This window comes from Neolamprologus brichardi, chromosome 14, assembly GCF_056152115.1.
Source record: "Neolamprologus brichardi isolate AB-2024 chromosome 14, ASM5615211v1, whole genome shotgun sequence".
Lineage (NCBI taxonomy): Eukaryota > Metazoa > Chordata > Actinopteri > Cichliformes > Cichlidae > Neolamprologus > Neolamprologus brichardi.
Genome location: NC_142117.1, coordinates 8,172,454 through 8,198,380, shown reverse-complemented (window position 1 = coordinate 8,198,380; position 25,927 = coordinate 8,172,454). Strand labels below are relative to the sequence as shown.

The following is a 25,927-nucleotide window of genomic DNA, read 5'->3' as shown; positions in this document are numbered from 1 at the left end:
TTGTGTCCCTGCTCCGACTGAGGCTGGTGTTAGCCCGAAGGGCAAAATGACACACTGCTGAATGTCATTTTTCACATCCTCGGATGAAAAATGCACAAACAAACATAACATAAAACATATTAATATGACGCTCTTGAATGTCATTGTTGATGTGTGGCACTGTTTGGAGGGCGACTGTATCATCAGAAGGCAAATGTCACTACAATTAAAGCTTTTAGAGGGGGAATGGAAAAGGTCAACAGGGCCTGCATTTACACTGGCTCCTCTGGAGGGAAAAAGGTAAAAAACAACAACCTTTAACTTTTGTTCTGAAATGTGTTCTCTGGGGAAAACACTCTCCGTTACACATCTTAAAGTATCTTTTATTCCATTAGCAGTTTAGAAGGATTTCAATGGCCAATTTGTTCATGCGTTATTGATAAAGTGCTTGCATCACGTGTGGGGTCAGTCCATCACTTTGCTATTTTTGACTACATGCCAGAAGCATCTCCAAGAGGTCCTCTTTACTTATCTCTGCCCTGTCTGTGTGTGTGTGTTTGTGTGTGTGTGTGTGCGTTTGTGAGTGTGTGAATAAGAAAGGGTCTCCACTCCTTATCAGTTTGTCCGTTACATTCTTGGCCCCAGTGGTCAAACAAAATGCCATTTATGGCCACAGGGGAGATACAGTACAGTAAAGTCCACAGTGTGCTCCACTGACCCATAATGCACCAGTGCTTTATAAAAGCCCACAGCAAGGACCTCTGGCTGGAGAGTAGCTTTGGGTTGCCCACTGCTTCTGCTGTATTTTGTCAGTAGAGCCTTGTATTTGAAACAAAATCTTGTTTTCTGAAGCCTGGTTGCTCGAAGAGTCAGACTGTGCTTTGGCACTGTGCGTGTCCCTCACTATGGCATCGCTGACATCTTCAAGCCGCAGAGCTTCCTCATCGTACCGCTCGTCAGCACGCTACAGCACTTCTAGCTCTTACTGCACAGAGGGGTCTCTGGGTGGATCATCTGATTCACTGGATACAATTCTTGAGCCTTTTCTCGACTACGCCGATCATTCCAGTCTGTTTGGAGAGGAAGGCCCTGGAGGACCAAACTGTGTGGCCCCATTCAGAAGGCACAGCAGACCCTTCTATGGGCATGATGGTAAGGAACTCTGGTGTCAGTACAGGTTAATATATGCTACACCTGCATTTTTGTGGGTTTCTTCACACAGGGCTTTTCTTTACTAAATTTTAAATGAAAACACTTTTTTCAACATCTTCTTACCTAATATTTGAATAAGGAAGCTATAAACACTTAGTTAGCCAAAATTACTGCACAAAAGATAATACTTTTTCTTAAACACAGTATAACTGTATTGAACATGCCCAGAAATGAACAACTGAGCTTATAAACTCATCAGAAAAGTGTTTGTAGAGGTCAAGTCAAAAAGCTATTTTTCCACAGACTTCTATAGGACTGGAGGTCTTTTTGCAACCACAGCTTTCGCCATCTGGTGGCCTTTCACTTCTAATTACCACATTGTGATTTTTACTTTCCACAGTAATTAGCTAATACAACAAAACACATCTTTCAGCTTTTCGTGTATTTTGAAGCTGTTTTTTGGAGAGCTGGAATGTAAATGTGCTTGTCTCTAATGCACTTTGGGTCAGCTTCTGTTGTTAGAGGATAGAAATAAAGTATGGATCCTATCACACCAGTATCGATTTGATGCCAATGTTTGTATCAATACTATCAATATTTGGATAGATCTACATTGGCCTACATAAAGACACAGAAATGCATAACTTACACATTTGCGCTTCTGTTTTTAGTTTCATAAAGACATAACATGTATTTTTTTTTATTTTTTGTGATCCTTCAGCAAGAACAAAAATCACAAGCCTGAAGACCTGCTATGGTTTGAGTCACTGTTCAGTGAAGGGGCTTAGCAAAGGGTCAGCAGCCAATAAAAAATTATTGATCAAAAGGTCCTAGGGTTTGTGTATTCTTTGATCTGATCGATGTGATTTAATTTGCTGTTATTATGTCTGACAAAAGTGCACAAAAAAGGTCATCTTAGCTTCATCGTGCTCCACATTAGCTGTTTTCGAGCAGCTGCTCACGAGTACTGTGATGGTAAGTCGTAGCTCTTTTCTTTATTTTGCACATAAGCAGGAAAAGAGGTCTTAGTAATCCATGTTACTGTTCTAGGTTAAATGAATAAAAAAGACCTGAAAAACAGCAACCAGCCTTAGCTGTGAGAGCGCACATGGCTCCAGACATCGTCTGCCAGGTAACATAATGGAGTAACTCTGAGTGGTCAATAAGGCTGGAAAAGAGCTGTATAAATGCAGTGCATTTAATAGCAAGGTGAAAATTATTACAGCAAAGGTGGAGTGCAGATATAGACTTATCATGACGTGTTAAATGAGTTATGCTGCACAGGGCACAGAACTGTAACGACCAGAAATAATAAAAGGTTTATGATCCCACAGGCAGATTAAAGCAAAATCAATAACCGGACTAAAAATTTTATTTCACTGAATAGGAATATTTTCAGTTTCTCATGAGCTACCTGAGAACTGATGGGGACTGAAAGGGGGAAATAAAATGAAAGCAATTCTTGCCCTGTTGTGTCTCTTCTTTACCAAAAGATTGTTTATTTTCTGACTAGCAGTAAAACACACTGACGGCCCAGACTGACCCTTCAGTCTGTCCCTGTCTGACATCCACGGGCCTCTAAGTGCACAGGTTGTGGTTTAAAATCTGGAAACAACCCAAACGACTGAGACTCAGGACTCTGTATGGGGAGCTAAAACGTTCAGTGTCAAACTAATAGATGAGGTACATTGAAATGCACAGTAGTTTAAGTAAACAGTTTAGAACTAATAAATTAACCAATAATTTGTGTTTACTGTGCATATTTTGTTTTAAAAATACAAGATTGAATTAAATGACTTCATTTAACATTTTTTCTAATTACATAATGACAGTGCCTCTCAAGGAAGCTTAACAGTTACTCTCAGTCTCATGTTAGAAACGAGCTAGTGCCATAAGTAATTCCAAATAATCCAGTCTGTGGACTTTGTAAATAAACACAGTGCACTGACTCAATAACATCTTATTTAATTAGGCTGAAAACATAGACTGTATACGGAAAATGGAGGCACCCATTGTGATGTCACCCATTGGTTGTTAACTCTGCACTTTGAAGGCCCTGGTTCAGCTTCATGATAATCACCATCTTGTTTTTCAGGAGCCAAGAGTTCTTCTATTTAGAGGATAGATGGAAGTGCTATGTTATGTGTTAGCTAGCTTGCTAGCTTTGCACCTTGCTTACAGAACTATGTTAAGAATACACATATTATTTGTATGCCTTTTTTTATCCATCCATCCATTCGCTTATCCTTTTCAGGGTCGCGGGGGGCGCTGGAGCCTATCCCAGCTGTCATAGGGCGAGAGGCGAGGTACACACTGAACAGGTCGCCAGTCTGTCGCAGGGCTAACACACAGGGATAGACAACCATTCGCGCTCACATTCACTCGCACATTCACACCTATGGGCAATTTAGATTAACCAATTAACCTATCCCCACTAACTGCATGTCTTTGGGAGGAAGCCGGAGTACCCGGAGGGAACCCATGCAAACACGGGGAGAACATGCAAACTCCACACAGAAAGACCCCGGCCTGATGGTGGAATTGAACTCAGGACCTTTTTTGTTGTGTGGCAACAGTGCTAACCACCGTGCTGCCTTTTTTATATTCAATAGTATTGAAATATGCTACTGAAGACACAAACACAGCAAACAAAGTCAAGATGTCAAATTCAGTGACACTACTTAGTAATGAAAACTTTGAAGGGTTAACAAAGTCCTAAAAAAGTTAAAAAGAAGAAAAAAAGAAGAAAAAAGAAGAAAAAAAAAAGATTCAAAACAGTTAAAAATGTTCATGAAGGTTCAAACTATCCATGAGGGCCAAGATTGTTTTAAAAATTCTATAAATCCACTTTTAATACTATTATTTGTGCTATTTCTTTGTGGGTGTCCATGGCAATTGACCCACTTTGGGACTCAGCCTCAAGAGGCTATTTGAGGAACTGCAATCTGGAGCTGACTTTATTTTTTAGACACAACACAATATTTTCAGCAAAAACAAATGTCCAAATATAAATATTTCATAACGTTAACATGTTGATGGACTTTTCTACATTTTGTCTGTGATACATTTCCGTGAGCATTAACTATATTGCTTTATACGGTTGTAATGTTTGTGCATTTATTCTGCAGCTCCTGTGGGGGGCGCTGCAACAGTTGGACAGACCAGCACAGGTGGTGCAGTGAGGTGTCTGGGAGACAGCTACTACATGTCAGCTGATGTCAGCCAGTTTGAGCCACATGACGTAGTGGTGCTGGCCTACAACCAACACGTGGTCATCCACGCCCAGAAGGTGTGTAGGTGTATGTGTGTTTTGGGATTTCTGAATGAGTGAGGGGGAATTAACAGGGTATTTGTGAACTCTTGTAGCATGCAAATGTGCATGAGCGCACTCGTGGGACCGCTGGGATGCATCACTCATGTCTGGGTAAAGCTGTTATTGTTACAAAATCACTGCAAACAAATCAGCTGCTGCCATGAATTATCATTAGTCATGTCCAATGTTTTGTTTGTTGATCACAAAGTATGACATCTGCCATTTGAATCACTGATTAATATTTTGAATTTTTTAACTATTATGAATGCTTTCTAATTTCCATGAGTGACTCCAATAATTTGGGATTATTGTGAGTTTCTGAAGACAAATACAATAACATATTCTTCCATTCTGACTTAGTCAGAAAGCCCTCATCATAATTTACAAATGTCAATGTCAGGAGTCAGACAGGGTGAAGAGATCATATGACTTTTAACCATAAGACAAGAATAAGTTCTGCTGGGACCATTTTGCTTGCACTTTACCTTTAATGACACTGTTTGGTTAGGTTTATGCATTAAGTCAGACTTTATATTATGCAGATAGGTTTAGGTACTAATTGGTTATGATTAGGGACAAAAAATAAATAAATCATCCACACTTCCTTATACAGAAACATTTTCTTAACATTTCCTTGCCAGAGGTATAACAGCTCCCTGGTTACCATGAGAATAATGAACCAGCATAGCACTTTAACCAGGGGACTCCTCTATTTCAGCTGTTGATACTTCAACTGAACTCAGAGAACCTGGTCTCAGGGAGAAATTCTAAACTTTGTGTTGTTGCTTCCCTTGAACAAGTATCAGTGAATTAATGGTGAAAGGCAGCTGTTTGGTCTCGAGGATTTGACAGGGATTATTCCTTCTAGTGGAAGTATTCCCTGTAGTTATGTTTCCATGGCTGTATAAGGTGGAACATGTAGCACATTCTCAAAAAAGATGAGCTGATGATAGTCAAACTTGGCAGGGATGACAGGGATAGTTAAGTAGGTAGAGTGGTCGCCCAGTAATCGGAAGGTCAGGGGTTTGAATCCACCAAACGGCTACTATGAGGTTCCCCTGAGCAAGGTATCATCTCATTTATAAAAGTATTATGGTTAAAGGCACAATAGAAAAAAAAATCAGATATGTAACACGTAAAAGATGTTAATCTTGACTTGGTGGTATAGGCTGTAAAAGTGGGGAGTTAATACTTTGTTGTCTGTGGGAGTGCAGAGATGCACCTAGACCAACAAAGCTTGGCCGTTCCATCTGTGTCTCACCATCAGTGCTACATTAAATCACACGAGGGATCATAAGCAGACATAAAATATTTTCTTAAGCCAGAAAAAAGAGTTTGAAAAAACAGAATTTATCATAATAAAACATGTTTATGAGAAGACAGCATCTTTTCGTAAATCAAAAATGACTGACTGTTGTATAGTAAAATTATCTGGACCGCTGTCATATCCATCACATCGGACTCAGACGTGGTCTGTTGAGCTGCAGACAAGCTGGCGCTTGGTGCCTGTGCGGCTTTCTCGCTCTCCGCCTCCTCACAGTTTGACGTTAATCATTTTTAAAAGGTGAGAGAGCAGAAGGAGAAGTGGGAAGAGCCTTCGCTGCAGTCCAGGAAAATCATTTTAACAGGGTTAAGAAGGCAAATTGGCAAAAATCCACAAGCGTTCAACCTGCCTCGAAGACCTATAACAGTCAAAAAGCATCTTCAGAGAGCAGCAGTCAGTGCTCATTTTCCTCTGCCTCTGTTTCCCCCCGCTTGTTCTTCACCAGCTGAGCAGTGCAGCACTCCTTGCCTCCATCTCTTTCACTGCTTCTCACCTTCTTTTTGCACCCCAGCACCTTCCCTGACCTTGTTGCTCTTCTCACTTTTCTGTGCCCTTTCTTCCTTTTCATTCCCAGCTGGTCGATCCCTTGTTTGACTTTTCATCTCCATCCTTCAGGTTTTGGATGATGGCAGCATCAGTGACACGTTCACCCATAAGTCCCTGTTCCCTGAGGATATGGACCCCCTGTCAGTCAGTGGGACCCTTAACCCTGACGGTACCCTGGTGGTGAGTGTTCGCCGGAAATCAGCACTCACTGGGAACGAGCACCTGGGTATCCCAGTCTACAACAGTGGGACTGACCTCTGACCTGTGCGCTCATAGTGTGTCTCGTGGTTTCTCCCATGGTTTTAAATGATCTTTTATAACATTATAGTGTTGTTTATAGCTTATGCAAATTGTGTGGCCATGTGCACTGAATATTTATATAAATGAGTAACTAATTAATCATTATTTATAGTATAAGCACAACTTGGCACCACCACTTCCTCCTTTAGCTTGTAATCACATCATTTGCCTCCAGTAAATCTCTCGCTGTCTCAACCCCTCTACCAGGATGATCAGGCTAAACACTCCACAATGCATTAACAATCCCACAAATGTATCAGGCAGATTATTAGGTTCATGTTAACATCATGTTTTCTTACATTACTTTCCAAACAAAAGTCTCCAAACCCTTCAGGAACGTTCAGGTGCTGCAGGAACTAAAAGCCCAGGGAAGCCCATTGTTATCAGGCGTGTGGTAATTAGTCAAATAAAGCAACTCTTGTTTTCCCAGTTTTTAATCACAAAAAACAGAAAAAAAACAAAGCAAGACTTGATGATATAAAATGCAAAGCTCATCTTTGTGTTGTTTTGCTGAAGCGCAGTGAATAGACACGCTGCTAATAGCAGCGGAGGCTGATGGGACAGTACTTTCAGACCTGCACCATCATCTGGCTCACACGTGTCTGACAGAACACTCAGCTCCTCTCTTTGATCAGTCCAGCTGTGCACCTTTTGTATTTTTACACTTCAACTCAGTTTCATAGGCATCACTGAGGCGTGTACTGATCTCATAATGCTTCCAAAACACATGTGACCTCCAGCTCAATGCTGAGGCCCTCTGTGTCCTGTCAAAACGAGGACTGTGCTGCTATTCTGCTAAACCTGCTGGTTTTACTCTGCAGATTTATTTCTCTGGAACAATTTTTTGCAGTAAAAGATGACAGATTTATTGGATTATTATTTGCTGATGTAAAGTTTCAAACTGGTTTGAAGGTGTTTGTTCTAAAAATGTTGTAAACTGTTCAAAACCTTCATGGTTGACTTCAGGAATCCTTGTTTTTAGACGATTCAACTAATCTGTGTTTCCATGTTAATTGAGTAAATTAAACGTATTCTGTTTAACTAAAGCAGATCTTTGTTGTCCAATTTGTATCAAAATCTGGTCTTTTCTTAGACGTGGAATAAATATGTGTTCGTACAAAAATGTCTAATGGTTGTTGGTTTGTCTGTCACTGATCAGAGAGCAAACAGATGGTGCAGAGTGGTGCTCACTGCGTCTCCCTTCTTCACTGTAAGCAGCTCTCAGAACAACCTCACAGTCTCGCTCAGGTTCTCTACCTGCAATCTGCACACACACGTCTTAGAAAACTTTGAGGTTACATAGATCCCCGACCCACAAACCTAACCATCACCAGCAGGTCTACTTTAATAGTTGGTCTGTCGTAGAATCTGTTTTGAAGTCAAATAAAGGGCAGGAGAACAAAACACTTAATTTACATTGAATTTTAAAAAACAACATATCAACTTGTTCATGCTCATTTAAGCTCAGTTTTTACGCCTACCACTTACTGAGTGGAATATGTGGAACTGAGAGGAAGTAGAGGTAAAACATGATTGCCAACACTCGTTACGTCCACTTTTAGTACAGCGGAAGCAGTAAATGCTTCCACTGTGCTTTGGATGATATTGATAGTGATGATCCACAAAAAACAGAGCATGGATGACTGCATGTCATACCATCAATGATATCAGTCAGTTTTAAAAAGTTTGGAAGTTCCCACACTGTAAAAACTTACAAGAAGACTTTTTTTTGAACATCTGCCTTGTCAGCATGAATGTATGGCACTTTGCCCAAGTGCTTTTTACCCCATTCACTGAGAGGAAACATCGGGTAGTTTACTTTATTCTTTCAACTCTGTCTCCCTGTTACAGCTGCAGTCAATGCTTTTCAGATTATTTGGGGTTAAAAAAAAATGCATGAAATGATCCTCCATAAACATGCACGCATGTAAACAAGCCCAAGTCTCCCTGGAGAAGTTCTGAGTGTCAGACTTTAAACTCAGTGAGGAACAGAGCTGCAGCCTACCTAACCGATGAACTCGTTTAGCTCATTAAGCTTTTAGCACAGAACTCCCCACCCATTACAGTCCAGATGCTCCCCTCTCTTTCACACCAAAACAACACAATGAAGAAACGATGTGTGCGTGTGTGTGTGTGTGTTTGCAAATTGTAAATGTGGAAGCAGCAGAAGGAGAGGGCAGGAAAGCACAAAAGTGTGTACTATCTGTTCATTATGGTGCCAACTGTTGCAACAAAGACTCCCGCTGGAAGAGCAGAGTCAGAAGGCTGTTAGTTCAGTTTAGAGCTGCGGTGCTGGAACAGACTCACTTGACCCACTTTAATGTCATTGGATATGTCGTGTTTACAGCTCTACAGCAGCAGTGTTGAGAAGGAAGACCAGATCGTTGGCATTTCTTTTGAGGGAGCCTTTTCACCTCCCTTATCTAAAAAAGTGGAAATGGAAATGCAGCGTAGTTAAAACGCTGCAACGGACAGATGGAGTTTATTGTGTGTTCTGCTCTTATAAATGTCTACCAGGCACACAATCCTTCTTAATCTTTGTGCCCATCTCGTGTCCATCTGTGAGCAGCAATGCTCAAAGGACACAGACTGTATATAAAAGATGGACATCACCACCTGAAACTTTGTTCTGTGCATTAAGTCCCTTCCATTGGTGGACGACCTCTCTCTCCTTTTTTGGTTACTAAACTTCAAAGAGAGGAAGTCTCGGAGCCATAACCACAGACTGTATATAAAAGATGGACAGTCACAGCGCCACTCTGGTTAGTGCAAAGCCTCATTTTGGAAGTTTTGATCTGAGCATTCTACACTGACACCTCAGCTCTTTGAAACCAGTTGCCCTTAAAGCAAAACCTGATTTAATGGCCTTCTTAACACTAATGATCATAATTTATGAATCGAAATTCTTTGTTCAATAATAGAGAACGCTAAAGTCATCAGAAAAGCGTTACTAAAGATCAAGTAAGATGAAAGGTTGTTTTTTCCCCATAGATTTTCTCTTTGAAGCCACAAGATTTACCCCCTGCTGGCCATCAGAAACAATTCAGGTTTAAGGATCGTTGTCAGACCCTGAAAACTATGTCTGTCTTTCATGTGCAGTAATTGGATTTTTATGCAAATCCCTCCTTAGAGTGACCTGTTGTGACCCTACCACAGAGAAAACAATTTTCCATGTTTTTCTGTTTAAACCAGATGCTGTCAGATTACATTAATACTGTTAATGAAATCTGTTTTTCTATAATTCTATAAGTACTAGAGCTTCAGTTCACTCTGGCTCTTGTGTTGAAGTTGCTAGTAGAGACAAACAAAAATATGTGTATTTGTTTAATTCAGAAAACCTATGTAAATATGGATTATAAAAAGTTTCTTTCTTCCACGAGAGGCTATTAATATGAGGTAGACTGGGATCGTTTGGATTTTAGAACAGAAGCGTGCATAGGACAGGAGGTGAGTGTTCTTAGAAGACCTCTCCGCTGACCAAACGGGGTTTGGACAAAGCTGCGTGAAGCCTGTAACTCTCAGAGCTTTAAAAAGATTTGGGACAGACTGAACCATATTGAACACCGTAGCGGCATCGCTGTGTGTATGCCTCTCCACTGGGAGTATTAGTCAAAGACAAAAACAACACTCCAGGTGCCTTCCAGCTGCTGCTGAAGGGAGGAAAGAGAGCAGACAGCAAAGAAGCGCAGCTGCAGAAATTAAAGAAGACAGAAAAAAGAAAGAAGTCTCCAACAAATCGCCATGTTTGTTAAAATCTCATTTATTCATCACTGATATACAAAAACAATGTTTCTTTTTTTTCGGTGCGAAAAATAGCTCTGGATTTTGTTCAGCTCGGTCTGGTTTGGGCCTCGGGGGTCTGCCGTAGTGGAGGCCTCCAGTATTTACAGTCCCTTAGGAGTGGATAAAAGATTACCCTCATCAGCTGATGGGGGATTGGGGTCTTATCAAAGCCTCTCAGACTGAAGGAGAGGACAGAGGGGCTTATAATAAAACTTTCCCCAGAGCCTGTTTTATCAGGGAAAATCTGGGGTAGGCGCTTGTATGTCAGTGGCAGCTAATGTTTAAGGTAAAGGTTTCCCAAAAACCAAATAAGGTGTCAAACCCATTTTCCTTTTAAGACCTAAAGGTGTGAACAGTTACTTTAATATTTCAACACCGATTCTAGTGAGCTTTCATGGCAGCTTCTGGGAAACCTTTGCTTTAAACCATTATTTGTTCTCCAAAGCAAAAAGTCCATTATTCTCATGCCTAATGTTACAGCAGTCACCTTTAACCAGGCATCAACATCCACAGGTCACTGGTGAATCATGTAGGGTTAGGTTAACATCCACCTCTTTTAAAGCTTATTGCCTGTTTGAAACACCCAAATGCAAACGTTTTTTTTTAAAAAAAAAAAACACTGCAGTGGCAATTCCTCAATGCCTCATTTGAATTAGAACTTTTTAACTTTTACTTTTTTTTTAGCATGTGGCTAAACGAAACCCAAACATAGATAAGTCCCCGGTGACTCAGTGCATGTTAAAAAGTTAACCGCTCCACAGTGGCATCATGGTACATGAACATGGAAGATTCTGGATTTTTGTGTCGGTTTCAGGATTGTTACAACCCCCCTAATTCCATCGTCGCTTCATCACACAGTAGCTCCCGTGCGAGAGTAGCTTACATGTTTTTACACTTTTCAGGTTTCTTTACAAAAATAAGGTTATACCGCATTCACGCCATTGATTCAAACTGGGTTACAAAGTGAGATGAACCACTGTTATTGCACAAATTGATTAACCACAAGTAGATCAACCATAAAAAAACAAAAAACAAAACACAAAATGAGGAGGGGAGAATAAAGAAAAGTACTACTTGTACTCTGATTAGCACTGGCTAATAAATATGCATGTAGCTGGGCCTGGGTCCGCCTGCTAGCAAAATGAGATGAAACGCAGTGAAAATGTCGGCAGAGACGAGGAAGACTGCGGCAGGAGCTGGAATAATGAAAATCGATGAAAAGCACAAACAAATGAAAAGAACCAAATCAGTGGATGTCGGTCACTTGTCCCCCCCACCCGGGTGAGCTGTAATGGGGGTGGTGGGGCAGGTTCCATGGAGATAAGTGCACTCACCCACCCACTCTGAAACCTCACCCACCCCACTCCCATACTGTATTTGTGTGTTTGTTTGTGTGTACAGAGCAGGTTCTCTGGTTGTGTACACGCACACACACACACACCCCGAGTGTCGATTGCTTATTCCCACTGTTAAAGAAGAGGAGGCACTTGTGAAATGAACATGTCAACAGTGGACCGCATGCTGGTCGCTTCCACATTAACGTCTCATGGCTTCGTGATTACATTTCTTCCATTTTTCCCGCCATCGGGAGTCCCCCAGTTAGTGTTATTTGCATTTTACAAAAAAAGGACAAAAAAGTCTATAATAATACAAATATATCCAACATCACGTTAAAATTTGCATTCGAAAAAAGGAAAAAAACAAAAAGAAACTTTAACTTTAAAAATCAACATAATGCGACAAATATAAAACAAGCCCCAAATTTCCTTCCAACAAGTCATGACTGGTTAAGACATTCAATAATGATTTTATATTACAGGAATGAAATTAAATATATTAATCTTTAAGTAGAAATGTGCTAACCCAAAAATCCCCCCCATCCCGGGTTAAAATCAGGGGCTGAATAAAGCTCGCTGGATGAGTGGAAGATGCCATCGAAGAGAACAAAAATCACAGGCACATGATGGCAAACCTCATTCACTCCATCCATATTCATTCCTGTCAAGCTTTTGACTTTTTTGGGGTTTTTTTGGTACGTTATGTTCATAGAAAACTCCCCCCCCCCACATGCATTCTCTCTCATGCAAAGGCATGCTGCTATGTCACTGTGTGCGTTTTCAATTCATGGGGGGGTTGGGTGCAGCAAGACAAGACACCACCCGATAAACTAAAATCCATGCAACACATCGCACACAGAAGTGAACTTGGAGGGATATGTGTGTGTCTGTGTGTGAGTTTAAGGCATTCAGGGCTAATTCTGCAGGAAGTAGTGTCAGTCAAAAAAAAAAGAAAGATGGGTTTGTCAGTAGTCAAAAATAAGTAACAAATATAGGGAAAAGATGGTTAGACGCTAGGCAAACCAGATCAGTGTTTTACTGTTGATGAGCAGCCGAGCCTGGAGCATTATGGCAGACATGAATGATTAAACTCAAAGTACTTTATCGTTATCTGTCAAGACAGAAAACTAAAACCCCGCTGCAGTTAAAACATTGACGCGTCAGGTTTCTGGTTTAACACGAGGTGTGATCAAACTAACTCGTTTTAAAGTTCGGCAGGTCTCAAGTCAATGAACCGTCTTCTTGGGCATGGTAATCTATATGAACTGAAAACGGTCCAGTGGTGCCCGAGAAGATAACCTTGAAGTTGAGATCAGCCAAATTTGAATCAGGTAAGCTTTCTCATTCAACTTTCTCCAGTGGTGATGAAGTTGGTGATGGGACTGGTAAATTAACTGGAATGAATGATTAAACTAAATCTGTGAAAGCTCTCTGCTGGTCACTTATAGATTTTCTTTAATGCTTTCTAATAAATAATGTTACTACTAATGTTTGTCATGGTTCCCACATGCCCGCACGTCATCATTGGGCACTCTTGCACTGTGCGCCTCACCCTGTGAACCACCCCGCCGTTTATCTGTTGGGGTTATGTCTCTGATACAAACTTACATGGCACTCAAAGGCAGATTGATGAGAGAGCACAGAGCAGCTGGTTAGGTAATGACGGCTTCATTCTTTCAGCCATCCATTTGCTCCATGCTCTTCCTCCCTCCCTCACTTGCTTCCTGCCCTCTCCATCCGCCCCAACCCTCTCTAGAACGCTTATTAAAAGCTATATTTAGATAAGCAGAAAACCTTGACTCGCCGAGTGCATCGCCGTAAAAATGTTGGTGTGTGTTTCTATGTGCGTGTGAAGGATACGGCTACAGCATGAAAGGAGGTTATGAAAAGGGCTACAGGTCCCTCAGTCGCTGCCAACAGGCAAGTCTGCTTGCATAGGCTCTGCTCTCAACCTGACCATTAAGACTCGAAGTGAAGAGGTAAGGAGGGGCAATGGAAATAAGAAAACACAGAAAAGCTAAGGCATCTCTCCCCTTATGAGTCCACTACTGGACAAACTGCAGTGTAATTTATAAAGAAATGGCAAATTCCAGTCAAACCCAGACCACCTGATCAGTCAGATAAATGAGGAAAACAAAGTCTAACATGTGTTCTTGAGACGTAATAATTAAAAAGAAAAATCCTGTAGGATATAGTCATTTTGCTACCTCCCTCTTCATGCGCACACCCATTGTCTCATTTCACTCACACACGCTTTCAAAAGACACATGCACACATTACAGTAGTCTTCCTTGTCACCACTGCTGAATTTCTCTACTTTAAGTGGAAGACTCATTCAAAGGATTACATCTGCAGGTTGAAACTTTGATCCCAAATCAAAAGACACACAAGCTAAACAAAGTCTGCTAAAAAAAGAGAGAGAGAGAGAAAAAAGAAAGAATCCCTTTTCATTTTAACCCAGTCTCAGTAACCCTAATCCACACTGGCTCTGCTGTGGGTTCCCAAGGGTAAATGGAGAGCAGGGCACAGGTTTTGTTCCACTCCTCTGGTGGAGTGTCTCTCTGGGTCAGTGCAAGGCTCCTGGAGAAAGCACTGGGTGGTCCGGGAAGAACGGAAGTTAGCGGAGAAGGAGGGAGAGGAGCAGATGAGGCGAGAGATGAAGAGGAAGCTGGCCTGTTGATCCTGAGCCCTGAGGATTTTTGCATGTTTGTAGCTTTGCGTGATTAAAGACCTCAATGCTTCATCTTCCTCCTCCTCCTCTTCTTCCTCATCACCTTTTCCCTTACTGGGACTTCTCTTCGGACTCGGAGGGGGTGCTTTCGCGTGGCAGCGACATGCTCTTGTGGCGGTCCCACAGCTTGTGGAGCTCGGTGGTTTCGTTCTCGCTGCTGCTTGTGCCGCTGTCCCGGAAACTGGCCAGAGGGGGGCGCACCTTCACACCTTTCACAGTCACTGAGCCCTCAATTGCTTTACGGAGCTGGTTGAAGAAAGATAAGGTAGTTAGAATGGAAGCAGGAAGTGTGTGTGACCAGAACTTCACAGCACAATTTAAGGCTCCCAGTTTCAACAATCTGGACAGCACTACTATACTCAATGCAAAACCAATTTTATTATTTTATTTATCACCAGGTCATCACTATAGTCCTGTAAGGAGACTTTAGTATATCATAAAGTAAAGATCCTTAAACATTAGAGAGCCATACCAAAAGTGGCAACAGTGGGGAGAAAGAAACCTCTGGCAGCTGGGTTGAGGGAAAATCAATTTTCAAAAAACAAAAACAAAAAAAAAAGGGAATGTCCAACTCAGTAGTACACAAACAATTTCTAAATTGTAACAGTAAGAAATATGTCATTGCAAAAGAAGCGTGCAGAATTTTATAATTGTAGCATTAAGGAATTGTATCATACATCCAAATTGATACACCATCACCCTCATTACAAGAACTTTATATAATGTGTTGCTTTCTACTGTACCAGTACAGTAATACACTGAAAAACACACTTTTTAATAATAATTTTATATCAATATATTTTAACTTTTCTATGGTAATTAAACATCCTCAATAAAAGCAAAATATATAACTTGGGTTTAAATTCTCTCTTTTTAAAAACAAAAAACAAAACATGATTTGGAAACCTTTAAAATCCTTTAAAAAATATATATCAATTTGTTTTAGGGATTACTTTGTGGGAGAATAGTGTACATTAAAGATACACTCTTTGGGTTTGGTGTTTGATGCGCACCAGATAAGAGGTTGCAACGCGCGTTTGCGTCCATATAAAATACACTGTTTTTGTCTGCTAGAGTGGGATTTTAACGGCATATTCTGCACCACATCTCTGTGTGTTCATCATTTGTTTGAAGCCAGCTCACCTCCTGCAACCACTTTTCCGAGAATACGCGCTTCTTTTGCAGTTTGGACGCCTTCTGACATTTCTTTGGAGGTGGAGGAAAACCAAAGTAATTGCTTAAAGGAGCTTCTTCAACATCTTTAAGAGTTCTAAACAAATGTCTGTCCTCCTCCAGAAAATCTTATGTACGCAAACGCGCGTTAAAACTTTTTTTATTTTGACAGTGAATGCGCACCTGTGAATGTGCACCCCTGATTATAATGCTTGCCGCACACACAGCAGTAATTGACAAAACTGCTTCTGCAGTCACAAATCTTCAGGAAAACATTGTATTACATAAAACCAATGATTGTCAGAGACTATTTTAGGTATTACCTGAGAGGTCTTTATCTGGTCAAACAAAATGGCACTAACAAAAGGTTGGATAAGGCAGCGAGACAGATAAATATGAAGGCATGCCGGCTCGGACGTCGCCCGGATCAACAAGGTCCGCGTGTGAGGGTCCAGGTGTTGCGGAACCAGGGCACCCTGACGAGAAGTGGGCTACTGGAACAAGAAGGCATCGGTGGGCAAGAGATGAAAACAGGGAGTTGTTGGAATGCTACTACGCAAGTAACCCTGGCGGAAGGGGCTACATGAATAGGATGAGGGACCTATGGATTCTTCGATACCCAACATCCACAATGACGGCGAAACAACTAGATGGCCGTAGTGATCGATGTAGCGGTTCCGAATGACAGCAACATCAGGAAGAAGGAACACGAGAAGCTCGAGAAATACCAAGGGCTCAGAGAAGAGCTCTAGAAGATGTGGAGGGTGAAGGTGACAGTGGTACCAGTGGTAATCGGAGCACTAGGTGCGGTGACTCCCAAACTAGGCGAGATCTCTGTCCAGAAGAGCGCAGTCCTAGGAACAGCTAAGTTACTGCGCAGCACCCTCAAGCTCCCAGGCCTGAGCTTGAAGGATTGACCGCCCACAGGGGCGAGTGGGGAATTTCTTTTTTTTTTATTGAAAGTGACAGAATTTTACATTTATACAATAGACAGATATTTTGCACATATTAATTTAATTGAAAACGTACATTACAATATCCTTTTAAATTTATTTATATGCTAAAGTTTTGAGCTTGTGTATCTGAAGTTCATAAATATTCTAAATCCTGCTCTATGCTTCACACTGTACAGAATAACTCTGATTAAACTCAACTAGTAGCTAAAATCAGTAGTAGGTTTAAAAAAAAAAAAAACAGGTTTCCTGTTATATAGGAATCATAGTGTTTAACATCCTCTATTATTTATTATTGGTGTTATTAACAAAATTATGGATGTAGGACTTAGCTTATAAATCTTTATGCTAACTACTTTGACTTGCTTTCTTGCTAACTAACATTTTCTCTGTCTTAATGGAAATGCACAAGATGAACTGTTTTGGTCCAGAGAGTAAAAGTGTACACTGAAATGTACTGAAAAAAGAAAACATTAACATGTTTTTTTAAAAATAATCTGATCGTATTGGGTTCATATTTCAATCTGCAGGCGTGTGAAAGTTTGTTATGGTTCTCTATTGAATCTCTCTGCTGTGTATTATTACATTTTCTGTTTGGCCAGACCAAGTTTGTCATTTGGCTTATAGCGGGAAAGATTTGGGTGCTACAGGTCACGTGGCAGCATTGAAAACAGGGCTGGGTATCGTCACTGATTTCTATAATCGATTCGATCCACGATTTGATTCAATTCGATTTGATTCAATTCGATTTGAATCAATTCGATTTGAATCTGGGAAATTTTGACAGTCAGAAATATTATAATTCAGATCAGTACATTTACATATTTTTGTATCTATAAAAAGGAAGCTGACACTCACAAGACTTTATCAAAGGTGTGAGCATCATAGCAGATGCCTTTGTGTCAAAGTAGCTGAAGATAAAACACAGAAAAACATGAAGGTGATTCTCCTGGCCTGGGATTTTATAAAAATATTCTGCAGTAGATCAAAAACGAAAGAAAACCATTAATCAACTTGTGAACATTACTTCTGAAGTTACAGCGGTTTTATTAGAGACACGGCTTAGCGTTTTGCATTTTGTATAATTTTAAAATGTTTAAATTTGTTCAGAAGCCTATTGAATGGCAGAAATTAGGTTTTCTTTTCGGAAGTAAGTAAAAGGAAAACAAACGTTGGCCGATAGCGCTGTAAACAACGGTAGACTTGTGCGTAACAAGCAAACGAATAATGCAGAACACAGATTTTTAGACGGGAAACTGTTCTTGAAGTACACAGAGAGAGAGAGAGAGAGCTGTGCATGAAGTGTGATTTTATCGTGGTGGAAGCAAAACAGCAAAAGTAAGAGGGAGTCCATGACGATGTTTATGTGAAGCGTAGTTTGGATCTTCTTTTGCTGCTGGTTCGGTCAATATTGTTTGGAGAGAGATCAAACTAACAGCTTTAGAATCAGCGCAAAAACGGCGTAAACACAAAGCGCAGACCCGTCGACACATCAGAATCAGCGAGCTGTCGGCTTTCAGCCCCGAGCATGTCCGTGCCGTCGGGTGAGAAAGGCGACATCTCACTGATTCTGATCCGCGGGTCCGCGCTTTGTTTTTACGTCTTTGTGCAGAAGCTGTGTACCTGCCCTCATTTACTGTTTTAAATGTTTGCTGGTTGTCAAAATTTTGTGACGTTTCAGCTGAGATTGTGGAATTTTGGGCAAAAATACATTTATATAAAAAAATCGATTCAGGATTTTAATGAATCGATATCACGTTATCCAAGCCAGAATCGATTTTAATCGATGAATCGATTATTAAAACCCACCCCTAATTGAAAACAGTCCTGTACGTGTGTTCTGGATCTGAAATAAAACTATGAAACGTACAAAGGCATCCCTGAAATAGTTGTTGTCCATATGTAGCAGAGACACTGTGATGTAACCATGTGTTTGTGTGACAGACAGGCAGAATGGGAAGGCTGGTACACAGAACAAAAAATCCTAAATGTCAGGGACAGGCAAGCAGCACTGCACTTAGCAACAATCCTCTCTCCACTTCCTGGCCAATTCACAAAGAGTGAAGCGTTTTCAGTTGTTTATGAGGCAGGAGAGATGGAAAGAGAGGGAGCAGGAGAGGCGGCAGAGAACAGACAGAATGACAATAGATAGAGACAGCAATATTAAACAGCCTTTAGTCTGTCACAGTACATAATAGACAGCAGGAGGAGCAATCATTAATGATGACTGAATGTCATCATTTGTGTGTGTACAGCACGGTGACAGCACTCCTGATGATATTGACAGTGACTTTACAGTTATTAAAAGCGGTGAACATACCGTCTGTGGAAATGACGACAGTCATGACTTTTCACATGACGCTGGGTGTCAAAGCAATGAACAGAAAAAATAGATTCTAATGTATTTTAAGTTCAGGAGGGATGAAACCATGAAATTAAACACAAGGGTTTTTCATCTATTGATAACTCTGTTGTCACACCTTCCCCTCAAGTTAAGAGCCCGGGTGTCATCGTTGACAGTACTCTCTGTTCCACAGCGCATATAAATAATATCACTCGTCTACTCATTTTCATCTTCACACTATTAATCGCCGTTGTCCTTCACTTACTCTAAACAGTACAGCCACACCTGTCAATGCTCTTAATTCTCTTCTCTATCGCCTACCTCATAAATATCTCCATAAATTGCACTTGGTTCAGAATTTAGCTGCTTGTATTATATCCAGAACTGGTGTTAACATTTAACACCAGTTCTAAAACAGCTCCATTGGCTTCAAGTTCACCTACATATCAATTTCAAGATCTTCCTTCTCACTTTCAAAGTCCTTCGTAACCTCACTCCTCCATCTTTATCGGATCTTCTCCATACATACTCACCTCTGTCTGTTCCATGTGCCACGGGTCGCAGAGCTTTTAGTTGTCCTGCGCCAAGACTTCACCAGATCACCAGATCTCCACACTACAAATTCTCTTTCTACTCTTAAATCAGGTCTGAAAACCCATCTGTTCAGAACTCATGCTGTCACTATAACTTGGTATTTTGTTACCTGATTCGTTTTATAGTTTCATTTTATTTGTTTACTTTGGCGTATTGCCATTTGGGGTGGCTGTAGCTCAGGTGGCAGAGCGGATCAGCCACTAACCAGAAGGTCGGTGGTTCAATCCCAGGCTGCTCCAGTCTGCATGCCAAATATCCCTGGGCAAGATACTAACCCCATGTTGCTCTCCGATGCATCCATCGGAGTGTGAATGTGTATGAATGTTAGATACTTAGCACTTAAGCTTAGAAGTGCTTGTGTGAATGGGTGTGATTGGGTGAATGAATTAGCTGTATAAAGCGCTTTGAGTGCTCGGACAGAGTAGAAAAGCGCTATATAAGAACCAGTCCATTTACTTTATTTGTGTATATGTTTTATTTTGCTATATTAATGTAAGGTGACCCTGAAGGGGTCTTTAAAGGTTTCTATAAATAAAATATATTATTATTATCAAGCTAATAAATCAATTAAAGCTGCACAGCATGAACATACGGCCCAAAGGGAAACTTAAAGAGACGCTTACTTCTTTAAGGGAAACCACCCCGATAAGGCGTCCAATGCTGGTGACGTAGGCGTGGTCGAGGCCAAGCAGGGAGAAGATGGTGTGGGTCTGCAGGAAAAAAAAACACAGGTGGAGCATTGTTAGTAGAAACCAGCTCTGCTGGCATCTTACTCAAAATAGAATATGAAAGCTCAGTTTGGGGAACGCACCACTGTTGACAATTATCCAACAATAATACCTGCATTCACACAGGATTCATTCAACTACTCAAATGTTCAGCTAAGTGGGATATTATCACTTTGGGAAATATAGGAGGGGGGCATGAGATGCTTAAAAATGGAAGTGGTAAAAACCTGCTTGTATCATAAGAACTAAGTAGTATCTGATGAAAACAACAGGAGGGAACAGATTAGACTGTAGATGGAAAATTCTTTATTAACTTGACTACAGAGCTATCAGGAAAGGTTCAAGGCAATGGTTTGGTCCAAGGTACACGTGTCCCAGTACCACATTCCTCTTGATTTGCAGTGGTTACAGCTGTACGCAACTGAGCAGTAGATGCAAACGTGTTTTACAAACTTCACAGAAGTTTGCATACAACCTTTGCCATCATAACCTTTGTGGAGAGCTCAAAATATTCTTAGCAATTTTTCCCCTTGAGAGCCAGGGGAGACCAATGCAGATCTATAAGGAGAGGATTTTATCAGACACGGCTCCCATGCTGAAGTTTGTAGTCTAGAACACGGATCTCTTAATTACTGAAAGTTGATTCAATAGTTGATTTTCAAACTTAAGTTTTTTTCTTGCACATTTGAGTTTAAGTCAAAATTTTGAGATGCTCAGATGAAAAATCTTAAGATAACATCCCAAAACGTTGACTTATGGATGTCAAAAAATGTTGTTTTTGTCAGTTGTGGAAACATCCATCCATTCGCTTCCGCTTATCCTTTTCAGGGTCACGGGGGGCGCTGGAGCCTATCCCAGCTGTCATAGGGCGAAAGCCTATGACAGCTGGACACACACCCTGGACACCCTGGACACCCTGGACAGGTCGCCAGTCTGTTGCAGGGCCAACACACAGGGACAGACAACCATTCGCACTCACTTTCATTCGCACATTCACATCTAGTGACAATTTGGATTATCCAATTAACCTATCCCCAAAAGCTGCATGTCTTTGGACGGTGGGAGGAAGCCGGAGTACCCGGAGGGAACCCACGCAAACACGGGGAGAACATGCAAACTCCACACAGAAAGACCTGATGTTGGAATTGAACTCAGGACCTTCTTGCTGTGCGGCTTGTAATGGGTACAAACTGGTTGGACATTTTCTCTCTGTATCATTTATAGTTAGCACCTTGAGGTAACCATTGTTGTGTTATGGCACTATATAAATAAAACTGAATCGAAGTTATGATGCAGGATAAAAAATGTATTTAATAGTAAAATAAAAACTTTTTCATTATTCTCTATTAGTATCATTATTCTTACATTTCTACTTTGCTTTTCAACTTTAATATTCCATGAAATGTTGGTTTTATATGTTTCCATGATGCTATTTCGCTCTATTTACACACTCTGCCCTGTTAGTACTGTATTTGCTCAAGCAATGACTTGCTTTCCCCAAGGGGATCATTAAAATTTCATTGCATCTTATCTGCAGTACTAGAGTTACAGTGGAGGAGTGCGGCTGTGTGCAGCTAAAAGCAAAGAGTGTGAGGTCAAAAAAACTTCAGTGAGTAGATGAGGAAGTGTGCAGGATTAATGCCAGCTGAACTTTTTGTACTAGGCCCTTTTAGCATTTAATGGAACTTTCTCCTAAGCCAGAAGGGCACTTGGGATGTTTGAAATGGATCCCAGTGTAACAGGTAAACAGAAGCTGCGCCAAGGAGAAGATTGTTTAATGTTTTCAGGCTGCACCCGACGTAATGTAATATGTGAAAGCGCTTCCTCAAGATCAGCTCAATCCTACGTCAACCCATTCACTTCTATTTAAATTGTCGCTCACTGATTAAAAGTGCTGCAAATAGCATTTTGCAATCAATTGATCAACAGCAAAGTAATTTGATTAGAAGCCTCCAGCACGCCAAAAGAGTCACATCTGGTGTTCATCCTATTTAATCAGAAGTGTAGCCTGCTGCACAGCTGAACAGGAATCATGACAAATGTGGTCCCAACATGGCGAAACTGCAAGAGTACTCAGGTAATACGGTCAATATTTGACCCACCAATGCCAACCAGTGTTCATCGAATCCACTTATTGTCTCTTTTCAGAAAGTCATTTTAAAATCTTTTTGTAGTTTGCGGCCAAAATAAAACATGATTTTTTTAATTATTGGAAATCTATTCAACAGCATTTTGTCCCAAAAACAACTTCTAATCGTTAAAAATGTCCGCAAGATGTGTGATGATAGTAAGGACAGCAAATTCTTCAGTCTGGGGCATTTTTTTTAAAGTAAATTCGAGAGACAATAGATTGTACGTTACAAACTACAACACAGAAAGTTATCTGGCTATGCTGACTTATAGGATGAACTTTGGACATTAGTGCTGTCAAAACAGCAAACAGATCAAGCCTCCAGGAAGTAGAGTTGGTGCTTTTTTCAGCAATTTCTTAATCAAACTATGAACACAGAGCAGGCTTCATAAGTTCCCTTCTTTCAAAAAATGTTGAAATTCTGAATATTCTCACGCTTTGAGACCTGTAAACTGATACCTCAAATGAACTGACAGTGGACCAAATCCCAGCCAGTTGGAGACTTGAGGTCTATATTGTCATGTAAATATTCCAAGGAACAGTCCATTACAAAATGGCCTGCAGACAAACAACAGCAACAGTAAACAGCTTGGGATAAATGGAAGCCGGAGAGTGAATAACTTCACATACACACATATACACACACTTTCACGTCTGTGTACAGCATCAGCAGTGGCAGTGTTTAATATGCTGAAGGAGATTGTGCGTGGTATTGGCTTTTGGCAGTGAGCAGTGGAGGGAGGAGAGAGATAGATTGGTGCAGGATCCCTCTCTTAAATGTTTAAAGAGTACTCACACAGAACCCAAAGGGTGTGTGTGTGTGTGTGTGTGTGTGTGTATGAGAAAGAGTGGGAGAGACAGAACGAGAGAGGCAACATTATGTATAGAGGACTTTAGGCACGGCCACAGCTGGTTTGTGTGTGGATGCTTTGTAAGAAGAGAGAATTTCCACACTGAAATGTGGGTTTGCTGGGTGTGCTGATGCTAGAGTAGGTTTTTTGTGTGTGTGTTTGTTCCTGTCTAGCTATATTTGTGAGGACCGAAATCTGCATTCTACTTTAATTTAATAGTTAGGGTAAGGGTCTAGGGAAACCATTATGTCAATGAAGGTCCTCACTAAGATAGCTGAACGGGCTTGTGTGTGTGTGTGTTTGTGTGTGTGTGTGTGTGTGTTGCAGTATGTAAACAAAATCAATTCAAGTTCTTTACGCTGAGTCACTCGGTGGGGAAGAACTTTGGCGTGAGGAAGTAGAACCAAAATTGTAATAAAGTGCTTTTGTGTGTATCAGGAGAATGAAACTGGCCTCACATGTTTCATGAATCAGTACATAACCACGGAGCCCCTCTGATGACATGGTCCAAAAAATAAATAAATTGTGGATACAAAATACTACTTCGTGGGCACGAAATGGGTATAACGTGCGCACGAAATGCTAATTTGTGGGCATGAAACACTTGACCGATAACCGTGATCCTTGCCAGGCCCTTGCAGTTGGTTCAAAATAAAATCTATCCCGGCGTCCAGGTCGTACTTGCGTCTATAAAGCAACTGGGCTCTCAATATCCTGTCTCTCCGTAATAATGGTTCCTTGCATTGCCAGGCTTTTCTAAATACATTTGTAGCTCATTCCCAATCGTAAAATGAAACTCAATCATACTGTCTCTGTACATGGTGTATAGGTTTAGCTTACCTACTCTTATGCCTATGGTTCTACGCAACTGTATCATATCAATATGATATGCGCACGTCATCTATTTCATTGCCACAAATGCGTAATTCGTTGCCACGTTATACCCAATTCGTGTCCACAAATTAGCATTTCGTGAGCACGTTATACCTATTTCGTGCCCTCGAAATAGTATTTCATGGCCACAAATAAGTATTTCGTGGGCATGTTATACTATTTTGAAGGCACGAAGTAGTATTTTGTGGCCTTGTCATGTTTGGACCATGTCATCAGAGGGGCTCCGTACATAACAGACATCAGGTCAGATTTTTCTGAAGTTATGGTCATTTTATAAAAAATGTTTTGTAAATTGTCTATATTACATTTACTTTTACAAAAGCACTGAAATAAAGTCTGTGTTTCATAAAAATATTATGATGATAATGTGTCAGGTGTGAAAATGTAGCTGTCATTTTTAATCGGTTGTTTTGAATTTGATGCAATTTTTCACATTTTATATTTTATGATCATGAAACTTCCTCAACTGAAAATTATTTTTGCATTACAGATTCAGATTTTTTTAATATGCAATAGAGGCATTATCTATATGCCATATGTGACAACTTGTGAAGCTAATTTTCCAGATCATAACTGAACACTGGATTGTATAAAGCCAGCTTGTTTCAGTTTGTTCAGTCAAAAATGGACTGTCCTGCAGTCTGACCAACAAAAATGTGAATTGTAATCTAATTCAGTGTTTCATATGCAAGACACAAACACAATACAACATACAGGCAAAGCTAATTTCTTAATTTCTTTTGGGAACTATGGATGCGCCATGCTTTAGGGACAAGAGCTTCCTGTTAGCACACAGTTAAAAAGAAGCATCCATTTCTTTGTCTGAGGGTCATGTCTATAAAGAAGGCTGCATTAATGTTAGACAAAAGATCCGCCTGGGAAGTTTTACCTTTCTCGTCTTATGTTATTCAGTCTTGACGCTTTATTTTTGGAAGGCTTAAATACAAACTAACTGCCATTTACACACAACTTAAAAAAACAGGAAAAACTGTTTCCTAGTAGCAGGGATATTAGTTCCACATCGAGGCTGAACACAGTTATATCTACAAATCAGACCTTATGCAGTGACGTGCGCTCCACCAGCTGGAACGGGGCGGGGTCGATCTTGCAGTTGTTGAAGTTGACCTGCTCATCAAGCTGCCTCTCTTCCCACTCTGCAATCTGCAAGTCACATAGAGGATCAGTGAAGGTTTGCAGCAATATATGATTAAGTGAACTTTATTATGTTAAGTTCAGATGACACAGGCTTGTTTCTAATTAACAATTAACTTACAGTGCAACACTTTTCTTTTGACTATCTATATGTGAGTGACAGGCTAAAGTGTACAGTGTAATGTCTTTATATGCATTGTCAGTCACTAATCAGAAGGCAAAGTGTAAAATAATCCTTCCTGACAAATCACATCCCTCTAACAGACAATTGATGGACCAGGCACCACAATGAATGACTCTATAAATCATAACGAGACCTACAACACCAGATGAAGGGAAAGGTGAGAGACGAAAAAGGAAGGGAGACGTACAGAAGAAGCAGTGACATGGCAGATGTAGGAGAGGTGAACGATAAGTTGGGGAGGGGCTGGAGAGGCAAAGTGTGAGGAATGTGTGGCTGACAGAGAGGAAATGAGAGGTGCTGTTGATGGATGAATTATGAATGATGTCATATCCAAAAATATAAGACTCCAGGGTAATAGGCCCATCTGGGGATATTGAGAAAAGCTAGAAAGCCAAGACTGTCAGGCTGTGATGTCACCAAAGTGGAGGCTGAAGTTGCAGTTAGAAAAACATAGATTT

General features: G+C 40.7%; 2 protein-coding genes across 9 annotated transcripts in view; one reads left to right on the top strand and one right to left on the bottom strand.

The window, feature by feature from the left end:
* Positions 1-766: 766 nt before the first annotated feature.
* hspb12 (heat shock protein, alpha-crystallin-related, b12) lies at positions 767-7,633 on the top strand. Its single transcript, XM_006801174.3, has 3 exons — positions 767-1,131; positions 4,260-4,420; positions 6,384-7,633. The coding sequence occupies exons 1-3, from the start codon at positions 885-887 to the stop codon at positions 6,573-6,575; spliced, it is 600 nt and encodes a 199-aa protein (XP_006801237.2). The 5' UTR covers positions 767-884; the 3' UTR covers positions 6,576-7,633.
* A 2,725-nt stretch (positions 7,634-10,358) lies between these two features.
* The window catches only part of LOC102785730 (chloride channel protein 2-like), a 211,472-nt gene continuing 195,903 nt past the window's right edge, over positions 10,359-25,927 (bottom strand). For all 8 annotated transcript variants that reach the window (XM_087850736.1, XM_087850732.1, XM_087850738.1 and 5 more), the window contains 3 exons: positions 25,190-25,294; positions 20,153-20,239; positions 10,359-14,711 (listed from right to left, as the gene is read on the bottom strand). In XM_087850736.1, the coding sequence (XP_087706862.1) occupies positions 14,517-14,711; positions 20,153-20,239; positions 25,190-25,294 (387 nt within the window). In that variant the 3' untranslated portion in view covers positions 10,359-14,516. The remainder of the gene's footprint in view (positions 14,712-20,152; positions 20,240-25,189; positions 25,295-25,927) is intronic.